The sequence below is a fragment of the Phlebotomus papatasi genome, chromosome 2 (genome assembly GCF_024763615.1).
Source record: "Phlebotomus papatasi isolate M1 chromosome 2, Ppap_2.1, whole genome shotgun sequence".
Taxonomy (NCBI): Eukaryota; Metazoa; Arthropoda; class Insecta; order Diptera; family Psychodidae; genus Phlebotomus; species Phlebotomus papatasi.
The window spans coordinates 32,736,887-32,752,876 of record NC_077223.1 but is presented as its reverse complement, the minus strand read 5'-3'; the positions used below and the strand labels follow the sequence as shown (position 1 = coordinate 32,752,876).

Sequence of the window (15,990 nt, the reverse complement as noted above, 5' to 3'; positions counted from 1 at the left end):
TTTAGCTAAATATTTACTACCAAACTTTACTTCTACAAAACTACAACTTTATTCTCGAGGATCAGCCTGTTTCTATTTGGCCCTTTATATTTTTGAGACTTTGAGTTGTACCGATCAACAGTTCTGCTTCCAATACTTCTTGATATAAAAAAATTGTACAGTTGTAAGCGCAACTATTTTCCATGACTTATTTCTGGCAAATGCCTATAAACTATAATGTATGTCCTGTGTAGTTTATTGATTATCACGAAATATAGTGAGTACACTTAAATCCTAATTATCTTAAAGAAATATTCATTTCCTAAACTCTTCTGTGAAAAGCTACAGAATTCATGAATAGAGATAAGTTGAAAATCAATAAATAGGCAATACAAGACCTTTTAACTTATCATGGTTTCATTCATCTGGGTGACATGATAACTTATTTTCGATACTATCGACTGTCGATTTTGAAGAATTTAAACGATAGCTGCATTTCCTATAACTAATATAGTTATCTAATCAATAGTCACATTTTCTTAAGAATCTCACAATTAATGGCCCAACAATGCGTAAAAAGTTCACATTCACTTAATCTAACAGATATAGATTTATCGACACTATCGATTCGAATGGGGTTGAAAAGTTATCATTCCACTCCTGTTTTTAATTATCAAAGAAATGAGAGGGCTTTAAAGCGCTCATTACAATGCAGAGTGGTACAACCCGGGACATTGCTCACACTACCGTGGAAGGGAGGGGGTCAGTAGGTGGCGGATCACTGAATATCCTAGGCATGACTCGAATAAAACCTACCAGGGTTAGCTGCTAAAGCGGTTCTTCATAGCAGTCCCTGATGATCATGAGCCAAACCATGGCTTGTGAAACTTTACGCCCAAATAAAGCCCTAGAGGCAACATAGTCTCTGGAGGCTTCTCCGAGACCTCCTTCTCCTGCAGAGAGTGACCTAAGTGGTTTAATGGACAATCTTGACATCACACCAAAAAAGAAGCTGAATGTTGCGTGGAAGAGCACATTAACCCATTCAGTCAATGTACCAGAAATACTTGAGATAGAATGTTCATATTTTGGGATTAGTTTCCTATAGATTAATACTATATGAATTTTTTGAAAAGAAAAAAAATATCTATTATGGAGCCGCGGGGAGCCTCTCTCAAACATGCGTCTTAACGGTCGCTGAATTTAAATTTTGTGCATTAATTCATTACAATCTCTATTGATTTAGATAGAGTAATTATCCAAGAAAACAAATTGGCATCTGGAATTCAAATCAAGAAAGAAATCAAGAAATTCGTTCACCATTTTGAGCAAAAATTTTACATGTGCTTCCGCGAAGCGAGAAAAGAACAATAAAATGTATTTTCATCTCTGTCGGACTATTTTTTCCAAGTAATTGAAGAACTAAAGATACTAAAAATCCATTCCCGACAGCAATTCGGATAGCAATTGCCCAGGAATAAATCATCTAAAATCACTCAATTTGCGTATGATATATAATACCATGGTAAGGAATGGGTTAAGAAGCTTAGACAATCATTGGTCCAATGCCTATTTGCGATTATTCTCAAAAATTGCATCAAGGATCTTTTTAACTGGAAAGTAAAAATTAAAAAATCAAATTTGATCCTTTTGCAAAGGATGGATCAAATTTAGAATTTTGAATGCACATTTATCATAATACAACATGGTAATTTGATCCATCCTTAGCAAAAACATCCCAACCTGGAGCTTTACTGTCCCTACGCTTGTGTAGGAAAAACTCTTCAATATGGACATAAATTTCTCTAGTGTGTAGAGGCCATTGGTCTTAAGAGTGTAAGCGGGTTTGAAGGCTTTAAAAAATCGATTTTTTATTTGCTTATTAAATAAGAATAATAAGTAAAGTCAATCGGAGTAAAAATCTCGGAGGTGGAGCAGTTTTAGTTATGCACTCTGCCCGCGTGCGCATATTGTTGTAAAACTTTAAATGCGTTTTTTCTCAAAACACCGTTTTTAAAATCGGTTGTCAAGATATTTCGAAAACGCCTGAACATATTTTTCTGAAACTTTGCACACTTCTTCCAGACATAGTTGGCTCGTGCTTAACATGAGGGTTTTTAGAAATATTGATTTTGACAGATTTTATAGTATAAAACATGTTAAAAAGTGGCTGAAAATGATCAATTTTTTTTTGAAAAAGTTATGCCAAAAATCGAAAAAAGTATTTAAAAACAAATCCTTCTGTTAAGCATGAGCCACATTCATATCCTTAAAAGAAAGTACTAATGGCTTTAAAATGAATCTGCTAGAAAAAAAAACGTGACAACGGAAAAATGAGGATGTGGTCATACCATTTCTAAACGGTTCAATTTTGATTTTTTTTTAATTTACCGGTAAAATTATCTGCCAAGGCCTACTCTATCAGACAGATAAAAATCTGAATTTACGAAATTTTATAGTTCAAAAAAAAAAATGGACAAACATTTTTTTCCTATGTCAAACCTGCTTACCCCCTTAACCGCAATCCCAAGATTACTACACGAAGTACATTTAACCCTTTAACAACGAGACACTTTCTACGGACTGCAAATCAACAATAAAAATTAAACTGGTAAATAATATCAATGTTAAGTCTTACATCCAGGGGTCTCTCGACATTTCATTTTTCCATACGTTTTTGCATAGAGGCACTGAAGACTATTGACAAGTTTTTTCCTAAAGAGAATTCACTTATCAGTGTGATATATTTCGAAATCGTACATTAGAAGCTATCTAAAAATACATATTTCATAATGTTCACCAAAATGATACAAGAACTACGAGCAAATTTGTTTTAGTCGCGGTGTAATAGCTGCAAAAGTGAAAAATAGCTTCACTTTTTATTAGGTTTGATGGGCCACTGCTTACATCTAACCGTGGAAATTCCAACAGAGTCTGATTCGGTGTATTTTATGCTTCTATAAACGATAGGGACAAAAATAGCCTAAAAATTAAAGTAATTTTTCTGACAATACCAATGAATAACATTTCTCGCTTTAACACTTCGTAGAACCCATGTTTTTTGGGATTGTTCGAAAACTCGTCGTACGATTTGTTTCATTTTTGGATATGTTTTAGAGATTGCTTAAGTGGATATTTCGTTCTTATACGAAAATACCATTGAATCAGTATGCGATTGAAAAACTAATCCATTAGCAACAGACTATTTCTCAATTACAGACAAGATATTATTAACACTTCGTAGAACCCTTACTAAAAGTGTCACGGAGGGACCAAGTGGCAGCCGCTGCCATTTATCGAATTTTACATAATATTTTGATATTTATACTTATATTTAAACATTCGGAGCTTTAGTCAGTTCTTTTCTGGTGTCTGAATCAGAAATTTCATCTCCTTGGGTACTGTATTTAAAGATTTTTAACCATTCGTTGTTTTCATCTTTATCAGAATCATGGAGTAAGGGAAAGTGGTCTGCCTTTGAATACGGCAGCCTTTGAATGTTTCAATTTTTCTCTTATTTTTCAAAGCAAAAATTCTACTTTATGAACAATAGTTAATACTATTAACTATTTTCTATTAACTTCGCTTAACAAAATGGATTTTTAGCTTTGGGAAATAAGAGAAAAATTGAATCATTCAAAAACTGATGCATTCAAAGGCGTGTCACTTTCCCCCATTATTCTTCTCAATCATTTGCTTTTGCAAATGATTGAGAAACACTATCAATTTCTTCTTTTAAGGCTTTTATACACTAACAATCAAGAAAATTACATCTGCAGAACGTCAAACTCCCATATAAAATGCATATGGCAGCAACTGCCACTTGGTCCTTCCGAGTGCAGTTTTTTGTTTTTGCAATATATTTACATTAATATTTAATTTTGGTTAAAAATTTTATAACGAAAAAATAGCCAAATAAATTCTGCACGCATTCTATCAGGCCTCCAGACGAAATGATGTATTCTTCACTATAAAAAATTAAATTGAAAACTAAATTGGCAGCGGCTGCCACTAGGGTCCTTCCAAGTGTTAATGAAAAATATTACGTATGAGTATTGTAGTTTTTATTGCCAAAAGGGTTTTGCTTAAACAAATGGAAGTATATAAAAAATAAATAAAATCAATTATGAATTTGAGAATTTAAAAATTCGCCATATTTGAGCTCAGATATTTACTATACAGCAAATATCTGGAGACTTATAAAAAATATCCTCGATTCTTTCAATTTTCTACTTTGAAATTACGTACAAACGTAAGAAAAAAATAACTTTAGATAAGTCAGGAAAAATTATTTTCTTTATGGGACACCGGTGCTCTAATCATCCTTAAAGAATATTAAGAAACTTACGGCTATTGGCGTCTGCATCCGGGAAGAGGCTGATATTGATCGTGGGTCCAGAGTTAGCACGATGGTGAGCAGGAGACTGATCGGCTGAGATGATGGCAGCTGTTGGTGGTTGCAGTGAATTACGATTTGTGGGAATAACAGAACTTCCATGTGTTGAGTGTCTGGCTTGAAGAGCTGGTGATGCTGGACGTGAACCTGACGTCTGACTGGCGGAACTGAGGGCAGCTGGAGTCCTAGTGGGACTGTGGTATGAGGAGGAGCGTGTTGATGGCGCCGAAGATGGCGATCGGCGATTGTGACTCCGGCCGTTGCTGTAAGAGCGGAAGCTGTGGAAAAGAGCCAAGAAAGTGGTGGCAGATAATGTAAATGGTGCCTTCGAGGCAGGATGAGAGGAAATATTTGGACTGGAATTGTGCATCTGGCAAATGGCCAATGATGTCAGAAACTCACTTGAATGCCTGTCGACGCGGTGTGAGGGGTGAGCCCTCACTGATCTGCCCGAACGCCGCCACATTTTGTCCGTTAATGCGACATGTATCCAGTCTCTTTCTTGGTGGATCGGGTGTTTCAGTTGTATCACTGCGGGTGCGTCCCAGTTCATCGTCATCTTCCAGTGCGGGTCTCCGTCTTTTCCGCTCCAGTAATAAGAAGTAAATAACCTTTTCCGTATTGTGGCTGAAATAAATTTAAATAGATGGAAATGATAAAGTGTGTCAGGATGCGAATGCGGATAACATCCCCTGGGCGGAAGGGTGCAATTAAAGATGTGCAAAAGAGGAGAGTGTGATAATTGAATGAGTGACGATTTTGCGTCATAGAATTATTTCAACTGAAATTACACATTTTGGATGTACTGGGAATTACGGAAAAATGTTCATTGTACCGGAAGATCCACCCCCAACCCCAAATGCATGACATTGAGTAAAAACACGAAAAACCATTGGTATGTACAATAATAACAACCACTACAGGATATTCGATAAATGTTTAGCACGAGTATATTGTACACAAGAATGTTTGTAATAATAATTTTACAAATTATACACGTGGAATGTCACTTTGAATTTCAAATTTTAAACAAAATAATTAATTTTAATTATATAATGTACCTAGACAGAAATCCTAATGAAATTTCAATAAAATTTTGAATCAATAGCAATGTATAACGTTTGATGGCTAATTGAATTGCGCGTTTTTTTTTAAACTCAATTAATATTATTTCACACTGCGCAATTATTTCATATTGAAAATCATTAATTTTTAATCAAATGCAAAGTTTTTCGCGAATTAGTAATGGTAATTTACCTTCAACAGTTTCTGTACAAGTGCATAAAATTAACAAACTTTCAGGATGTACTTGACAAAGCAAAACAATAAAACTCACTGAAATTTTAATCAAATTTTCCACTAGACTGAAAATTTACTGATAAAATATATGAAAATATATAATACAGTAAAAACTACGAAGAAAAGTTTTATTAGTAACAATTAACAGTTAAAGCTTTCGTAGATGATATCCAAGAATATATATTTCATAGAAATAAGAGAAATTGTATCTACCTATATGAAAAGGGGTGACAAAGCATCCTATACTTTGCGAAATGCTCGAATTCATGATCGAAATCTATACCATAAAAGTAGTATACCATAAAAGTATACATAAAAGTACCATAATTAATCCTTGTTATTAAAATTCCCAAAAAAAATTGAAAAAAAGCATACAGTTCAAGAATTTTATGATTTCGCATTTTTTTACACAGCACAACTTGTTTTTAAGTTTACCGGTTCACAACCGATTTGAACAGATTTATTAGTCATTTAAAAGATGGCCCAAAATAGCTTAAGAGTAATACAATTGATTTTATGATAAAAATTTGTTATAAATTTTGAACCGGTACATTACCGGTTCATAACCGATTTGGACCGATTCAGACTTGCCAGGAATTTCAAGACCTTTCCAATAAGCTCAAAAATGATACCATTCAGTTGAGAAATACGCAATTTAGAGCCTTTTAGACATTTAACCTTGAAAAACCGCTACTAGAAATGATTAAGAGGAATTTTCGTATATGGACGAAATTGTCTGCCTAGATAACTTCTTAAAGCATATCCAAAAATGAAAATATCACACAATATGTTTTCAAACGATAAAAAAAACATGTACCTATTTGGTGGGGAAGGGGAGGGCGGTGAAGGACAAATAAAGGTTCTTGGGTTGATATATGGTGGGCTGCAAAGGTTTGAAATTATTATCTCTATCCGATTGGTCTCTAGAGCTGTCGATGCAACGGACAGACAGATCAGACGGACAAATAGTGACATAATTTCCTCGAAATCGTCTGAAATTCGAGGAATTTCCGAAGAAGTGCACCACAGGGAAGGCAGAAATTGTAGAAAGTTAAAAATCGAAGGATTATGTAGGTGAAAAACGAACAAAAATTGTTCAGATATTGGCAACTCCCAGTTACAGCTGCTTTATAATCCACGGCCCTATTCTAATAAGATTTCTTATTATTAAATTTGGGAAATACAAAAAAAAATAATGGGAAGATTATCTTGAATGCAAAATCTTTTCCTTATGGAGTTACCTTCTGTGTGAATGTAATTTCGATTTTTATTCAAATTGGTTTTTCAAGCGAGTCTGTGAACTTCTACGTTGTTAACCCATTTAGAAAATGTACTAAAAATTCTGGAGATAGAATGTTTATATTTTAGAATTATCTCGTTAAAAATTAATATAAAAATATAGTGAAAAAAATCAAATAAGGGGGATAGGGAGACGCTATCTAGCTCACGCCTTAATAGGTTACGCAGGTCAAAAAGACGAAAAAAAAAACATGTTTCCTCTAAGATTTTTTGAAAAATATATTTATTTCAAGCTCTCTTAGGCATATAAACGTGCAACATTTTAGATAATTAATTATCTGGGGGCCCAGGGCAACACTTATTATACAAAAAGGGATGGCAAAGCGGCCCAGGCTTTGCGAAATGCTCGAACTCGTGACTTAGATGCTGTACCGCAAAAGTACTTTCGCATCATTTACCATTTTCCGGTTCTCAACCGATTTGAACCGATTCATAAATCATTCAAAAGATCCTACAAAATTGTTTTAAAAGTAAATAGAATTGATTTTACGGATAAAAATTAGTTATTGGCTATGAACCGGTTCATTACCGGTTCAGAACCGATTGAAACCTGTTCAGGAACCTTTAAAGGAAATGCCAAGACCTTTCCAACGAGCCCAATATGACCCCATTCGCTTGATAAATGCGTTCTGTAGAGTTTCTTTAAGTTTTGACCTTGAGAACCCGTTTCCCGTCCAAAAAACATGGTTTTGGAGGGGAAGGGGAGGGGTAGGGGGAAATGAGGGGTATATTAACGATCCTTGGGTCGACTTATAGGGTGTGGGGTCCCCTGAAGATCCCAAGTCGCTATCTCTAACGGTTTGGCCTCTAGAGCTGGCGATAGCCGGACTCAGCAGATTTCTCAGAAATCGTGTGAAACGCGAAGATAGTTGACAAAAGTGGTCTCCGGGGGATGGTGCTCTCCGTGGAGTTTGAGCAGTAATTATCATTTTCGACGTATTTTACATCACGTTTCGTCTTGTAAAGTAGGTTGTTCTAAAAAAAATATAACATCCTTTGTTCAAGGACTGATTTAACCGATTTAACTCATTTACTAACGGGAAATATTAAGTTTTTTTTTATTTTTGATGAATTTCTGAATAATTTTGTCCACCGAAAAGTGAGTTTTTCTTAAATGTTCTCCAGAGATCAGGTCCCAGCAGCTATTTTTTTTTTAAATTTGTAAATGAAGATTTCAAAAAATATAGTTTGAATGATGTAGTTTTATGCCTAAACGCTTGAAGATAATAAAGTTTTACAATGTTGAAGAAACTTAGATAAATCATGCCATTTTTTTAAAGTATTTTTGAGCCACTAACCCTTTCACGGTCACTGAATTTATTTTCTTTTCATTAAACCATTGCCAACTGCATTTATTTATATAGTATAACTATTCAAGATAAGAATTTGCCACGTCGAATTCAAATCCGGAAAGAGAATGAAGGAAATTATTATCAAAAACGGTGCGATGTCAAAGTTTCCGTGCGCAAGTTCTTTAATAGCTTTTGTATAATTTGCCACCAAGTGGTAAAAGTGCAACATTTTTTCCTATCTGTTGTAGAACTTACAAAAGCAACTAAAAATCCTGCTCCGGTACCAATTCGAATATCAATCGTCTAGCTTAGTGTGTGTTAAATGTGATTGTGCAGTGTAAATAGAGTTGGTAAATTTCAAGAAATTTCATGAATTTCCGCCTAAAGTAGGTGGCGACAGTTGTGAAATTTCTGAAATTTTACCATCCCTAAGTGTAAATGTGCCATTTAAGTGAAAAAAGTGAAAAGTTAGTGACTTACTTTGGACTGAGAAGTTCTTGGATGAGTTTTTCCTTTTCCTTAAAACATCCCAATGAGCAGATTGCATTTAAGACGTCTGGATCAACGGCAGATGCAGATGGGATCACGTGTGTCTGTACCACCTCCATCATTGGCAGTTCCAGTTCTAGTTCACCCTTTCCACCCGCCGTCACCCATGGATGGCGATTGATTTCCTGCAATGTGAGCCTCTTGTCGGGATTAACCTCGATCATGCCACGTAGAAGGCTCTGGCAGTCGGGTGGCACAAAGTGTGGAATGTGAAAGACACCACGCTTCACTTTTTCCAGCAATTGCCGTAGGTTATCGTCGTCAAAAGGTAGAGCACCCACTAGCAATGCATAGAGGATCACACCACATGACCATACGTCAGCCCGCCGTCCATCGTACTTCTCGCCACGGATAACTTCTGGACAGGCATAATGAGGAGATCCGCAGGATGTTTCTAGCATTGAACCGGCTGGCTGGAGGGAGGCCATCCCAAAGTCTGCAATTTTGATATTGTTCTTCTCATCCAGCAGCAAATTCTCAGGCTTTAGATCACGATGGCAGATTGAGTGGGAGTGACAGAAATCCAGAGCTGAGATAATCTGGCGAAAGAATTTTCGAGCTTCTTTGGGCGTTAATCGACCCTTCTTCACCAGATAATCAAAGAGTTCTCCACCTGACACGTGTTCCAGCACAAGATACCTATATCAACAGATAGTGGGAGTAGCAAAATCAGTTTATTATATCTTTGAAACATAATATGTGTGCAATATATATAGAATAATCAACTAAAGACGTAATTCATGTTCTTACTATGTGCAATGTATATGCATCAATGAAAGTTTTCTCTCTAAATTATTTCTTTTTAACTGACATAAGGTGCAAATATATGGTGTAAAATATGTCTAGGTAGATGGTTCCTTTTTTAGCTCAACCCAATAAAATGGTTTAAGGATAAAACATAATATTCATAGTTTAAAAAAAAACCTTATTAATATAATATGTAAACCGTAATAGAGCATTTCTGTAATAGAGTAATAGCGTAATAGAGTATTTCTGTAAACTTATATTATCATTGCATAAATTTTATTAAAAAGTACGCATTCATAAATTCAATTTTTCGTATTTAGCTCATCCAAAATATTTTCTTTTTCTTTAAACACAAGCTGAATATCCTTGAAAATACATAAATAAAACTGAACAAAAAGTTCTCAAAATTCTTAAAATAAATACTAACCAAGTAAAATTATTAAAATTATTAAATTATTTTAATGTTTATCGGTTCGTAGCTTAATGGAACCAATTCAGACTTGCCAGGGATTCCAAGACCTTTCCAACGAGTCTAAACATGATCCCATTCAGTTCAGAAATATGCTCTCTAGAGACATTTTCATTTTTTGCCTTGAAAAATCGTTTTTCATTTGTAAAAAATATTCAAAGATTTAAAAGAAAAAATTCCGTATTTTCGAGCAATCCCATAAAGGCATTGGTTTAGAGAGGAAGAGCAGTGTTGAGGGAGAAGTTTTCTGTCTCTAATCATTTAACCTCAAGTGAGATAACGCACAAACGTATCGATAGATGAACAAAGAGTAATATGATTGGATAAATAAACAAACAGTATTCGAGTAAAATAAATCAACAGGATAATTTACCAATTCATTACACAACAGAATCCAATGCCTTTCATGCAAATCCGAACCTGAACAAATCGGTTAAGAAGTAAACGTTCATTCGCATTGATGAATTAATTTCGGGACAGGCAAAATAATGCAAATAAATTTCACCGAACCTGATTTACCTTTAAGGAGAAGTTCTCAACTTCACTCTCTCATAAAAATTTTGTTTAAATTTCACTTTTAAAGTGACTTAAATCGAAAAAAAACTAAGCACTGTTTGTGTTGACATCTGCAAAATTGACCACACTGAAAGTTTTGTGAAAAGTGAAATGTGACACTCACAATTCACGCGTATTTCACGCTTTAAAATAAATAAAATTTCAGAACTGTTATGTTTATCTGACACGTAAAGAGCTTAATATGTCTTATAGAACTTAAAAATAATAAGAAAACAAATATTTGTAGGATGTTTGATGTGTCCCAAAATACCCATATTATGTCCCGAAAAGCACCTTGTCCAGAAATAACACACGTCACCCTATTTTGAGAAAAAAAATTAAAGGTTTAAGAGTATAAAGGGGTTTAAATGGGCTTTAATAAGTTTCAATCGTCCAGGTATTGTAGGCAAAATGAGATCGAGTCCGCCTTTGTTAATTTTTCCAATGTTTTAGGTTAGACGTTTAATTTATTTTGTTTGAGGGAAGTGGTTGTAATTTCGGACAAGGTGTGCACTAGTACCAATGCATTGTGCTAAGTTCGAAGTGCAATATTCTCGATATAGATTTAATTTTTTTGTTACTTCCATTTCAGAAGTGTTGTTTGGAACCTTGATAAGCAGTTTATCGACTTTTCTTTTTTTAATTAAATCCTAATGCCTTAAAAAATGAATAAAAACATAGACATTTAACCGTAAATTTGAACACCTTGCTTGTAATTTTAGACTGATAACCCACCTCATTTGGATACCTAGTATTGTCCAATTCTAGAACCTGACTTAAGAAATCCTCTTACTGGTTTATGAGAAGGAATTGTATTAGGATGTCCTAAAGAGTCCGGAAACTTTCCTTATAATCCATTTAGGAGAGCGAACTTTGGCACTCTAATAACGCGCGAATTAATGCATTCCCTTGCCTTTTCGGGACCTTTTAAGACTTTTTGCACTTTTGTTTCTTTAGGCATTTAATACAACACAGCTATCACAAAAAATAAAAATTTACAAAATTTCAAGAAAAAGCACGTGTTCCAGAAAAAAATAGGCGAAGATTTTTAAGCTTCGTACAACCTATCCCGTATTTCTTTAAAGATTTTGACCCATCTATAGCAATATATTTTAATAGATAGTCTGAAGTCACACATTCAAGTCAAATTTAATTAAGGAATATGGAAAAAAATCTGTAGTGTTCGAAGCCAGAGTATATGCGAAGCCTGAAAGACTTCCCCTATCACCTCACTACTGGTGAATGGTGAATCTCTGACAAAATTTTACATTATTCACACGAAAAACAAATCACAAGACAAATCTTACTCCCAGGATTTGTGAGATAAATCTCACAAGTCTCCCTCCACTGAATATTTATTAATATAATTTTAAAATTAGTATAGAAGAAAAATTATTAGTAATTGAACAGAGCTAAACAAGATTGAAAATAAACACAAAGTTCTGTCGTATTTCTCATAAACAATCGCTCACACTGAAGTTTCAACAAAACAATTTTAATTAAAATCACATTTAATATTAAATGTATTTAGTGTTGATATCTTCTAAAAAGAATACCCTATTCAACAAATATTGGAAAAAAAATCTATAATTTTGTTCAATCTATTTGTAGTGTCCAACATTGCTCTCAAAGTGTCAAAATTACAAGCAGTTTCCTTGCACAGAAAAAAAAATCGTAAAATTGTTCGTAAATGTTTGTGAATTCCTACTGTAAATGTTTATACTTTTTTAACTAATATTGTTCGTAACACGACCACTTGACGATAATTTTTCGTTCTTTTATAAATAATTATTCGAAAATATTCGTAAGATTTTGTCATTTGCTAATAAGGTTTTGTCAGACAAACAAAAATGTACGAACAAATGTTTGTAAAAGAACAAAACATGCTTGTCAAGTGAGCATATTGCGAACAATGTTTGTGAAAAATTACAAACTTTTACGAACTTTTTTATGGGTTATATAAATTTACTAGCGATTCGTAAGTCCCCAATAGGAATACACAAACATTTACGAAATATTTTTTTCTGTACAGAAATAGATAAGGGAAGAGCACCAGCGATCGGCAGTGTTCCTCGGATCGTCAGGTTAATACCACATTGTTTCTCCAAATTAACTGATTTAAAAAAAAAAATGATTAGCTACTTTTTACTATTTAACTGTCACTAGAATACAGTGCATTAACTCATATTTAATTTATAAAACCAATTTTCCCTGAGACACCTGATTAAATTCCTGACGATCCGAGGTGCAGAGTGCAAGTTTGCAATTACACATATTTTTTATTAATTTATTGTAAAAATTAAAAATTCAAAAGCACAGATATAGTTAAAGGGATCACTAATGCATCAATTAGCATACATAAAAATACCAAATAATGTTTTGTGGATTATATTTTCAACTAAATATGGAGCATGTCTCTTAACATTCCGATCCGGGGTACTCTTCCCTTAGTCTGCACAGAAAAAAATTATAAAATTGTTTATAACTTGTAATTGTAATTCGTAATTTGTAATTGTAAAATTGTTTGTGAATTTCTATTGGGAACTTACCAAGTGCCCGTAAATCGTATACAAACAAGTTCGTATAAGTTTGTACTTTTTTCACAAACATTGTTCGTAACATTATCTGATCACTTGACGAGCATTTTTGTACTTTTACAAACATTTGTTCGTAAATGTTCGTAAACACACAAAAAATATTCGTAAAATTTTGTCACTTGTTCGTAAGTGTTCGGCAGGCAAACAAAAATATACGAACAAATGACAAAATTGTACGAACATTTTTGTGTGTTTACGAAAATTTATGAACAAATGTTTGTAAAAGTACAAAAAATGCTCGTCAAGTGATCATTATACGAACAATGGCCTCAATTCTGAGACCAAGATCAAGATCAAGATCAAGAAAATTTCAAGATTTTGGTATTCTGAAATCAAAAAATCAAGACAAAGATGTCAAATCTGTCAAATGTCTTGAAGTCTTGAAATCCAAGACACAAACCGTGTGGATATCAAGATTTGCAATTCTAGAACCAATATTTCAAGATTTCAAGACGTCAAATTTCTTGTTTTCTTGAAATAATTCCAAGAACCTCTCGGAGGTGCTTGGAATTTTCAAGATACTAACGATTTGAAGAATTTGATATGAAAATTACTATTGATGAGGAATATTTCTATAAGAGATGGTACAAAAAGAGAATTACTATGAAAAATGCTATGTTTGATCTTGTAATTTAATCGTAATGATACATATTTCTAGATGTACGTTTCGAAGTACAACACTCTGAGAATACCTGCAAAAGAATCACATCTTGCTTAAGCATTTCAGGGGTTTTGTTTGAACTTCTTTTATTCCTGATTACGGCCTGTCAAATTTAATACAACCTATAATTAATTTTTCTAATTTATATGGTGAAATTTCAACAAATTCGGCAAAGAAATGAAGATATTTGTCAGAAGTGACATTTCATTAAGTTTGGAAAATCTTGAAATCTTGGTTCTTAGCTAAGACATTTTAAATTCCATAAATTCTTTGCGTCAGAATATGAAATCTTGATCTTGGAAATATTTGACAGCTTGAAATTTTGATCTTGATCTTGGTCTCAGAATTGAGGCCAATGTTCGTGAAAAAGTACAAACTTTAACGAACTTGTTTGTGGATTATATGATTTACGAGTATTTCGTAAGTCCCCAGTAGGCATTCACAAACATTTACGAACAATTTTACAAAATATTTTTTTATGTATGTACAATAGGTTTTTTTTTAACTTTAGATCAGTAGGGTAGAGTCAGTACTTTTTCACCAGTAAGCCCTTTTTCGCCACCTAAATTAAAATCACATTTTAAGAGAATTTGAACTTCATGGAACTACGAAATGAGTATTAAATCTGGTATTTTAGTCTTATGAATAAGAAAATCATATCAGGTTCTTTACCGATTAGATTATTTCTAAGTAATTAAAAGAAATTCTCGACAAGATGAACAATCACCAAAAAAAGTATGGCGTGTTCTTAAGAAATCTGTCAACGCTAAGAGAAATTGTTTTGCATTATTTTACGTTTTTTTCTGTACGGTATTTGATATTTTCTCACTGAAAGCCAATGAGTTATTAACTAAGCTGTGTTGTAATATAATTTTTAATAATGTTCTACAAAAAAATTAAAGAAATTCGGATGTGGTGAAGTAGTGCTTACTTTTTTCGGCTGTTTAAACACTTTTCGACACTCATTTTTCCAAGCGTTTTACAAGTGGCGCACCTCGAGGATTATAGTCGAGATAGGCATGATTTTTTATTAACTTTCGGATAAAAAATGCGGAAAATCATTTAAAATACTCTATAATAATTGTATAATATCGGTGTTAAATATGAAAAAGTACTGTTCCGTGTATTTTTGAAGTTTATCGAAAGCTGCTGTTTCTTAATATTCACTTTAAAACAGGTGGCGAAACAGTGCTTATACATTGGCGAAAAAGTGTTTAGAAGGTGGCGAAAAGTACTGAAACGTGAATTGTTGCAGAAAATGTAATTTTTCAACCAGATACACAAAAAGTCCCGAGAAGTTTCCTGGTTCAATAGAGAGACAATGCTTAAAAGCATCTGCACACGAAATTTCATTTTATTTCGATAAAAATTATAAAAATTACAAGGGTATCAAACTTAAGGTGGCGAAAAGTACTTACTCTACCCTATAAAGCGCCTCGTCCTTAAAGGGATAAAGGGTTTGAAACCGAGTATTGTTTGCGCAGTTTCTATGCTCAGCTACTCTATTGTCTGGTTTCTGTCTTGACTATAGAATTTATGTCATGAACATGTACCCTGCCAGATGGTCACAAACATAGGCAAATCTACGTAGTATAAGTGCTCATTCGCATATTTTCAGTGCCTTAGTTCATGCATTATGAATGACTCATTAAATCATTTGAAGAAAAAAAAAGTAATGGACCATTCGTAAATGATTCTAAGCCAATTGTTTTTTTTTTAATAAAAGTCTAGACTAATTTATTCGTATTCTGTGTTTGATAAATGAACAATCATTTGTTAAATTAATCTAAATTACAACAAACTTCAAACATTAAATGGTTAATGACTTAGTAAATAATTATAAATCACTACACTAAGCTAAATGGGTCCAAATTTGTCACACATTATAGTGAATCCTGTACAGGAGTATATTTGCGCAGGTATTTTAGTAAAGGAGCATAAGTGGTGGAAATCGATGTGGAGCAATTTTATCACAACTTCTGCTGATGGAAATTGCTTAAATTTAGAGAAAGATTGTCGATTGACTATTTTTGGTCAACATTTATATAAAGTTTAGGTTTATGAAAACCGTCATTTCCGAATCTGTCGAAGTTCCTGAAGGAAGTGAAATATGTCTGATGTGTGGGTTGAAAATGAAGTAAAATTAT

General features: G+C 33.5%; 1 protein-coding gene across 3 annotated transcripts in view; it reads right to left on the bottom strand.

Annotated features, from left to right (window-relative positions):
* LOC129803503 (serine/threonine-protein kinase BRSK2) overlaps positions 1-15,990 on the bottom strand; it is a 54,334-nt gene that overhangs the window by 19,145 nt on the left and 19,199 nt on the right. For all 3 annotated transcript variants that reach the window (XM_055850105.1, XM_055850106.1, XM_055850107.1), the window contains exons 4-6: positions 8,746-9,453; positions 4,778-5,002; positions 4,328-4,653 (exon numbers count right to left, since the gene is read on the bottom strand). In XM_055850105.1, the coding sequence (XP_055706080.1) occupies positions 4,328-4,653; positions 4,778-5,002; positions 8,746-9,453 (1,259 nt within the window). The remainder of the gene's footprint in view (positions 1-4,327; positions 4,654-4,777; positions 5,003-8,745; positions 9,454-15,990) is intronic.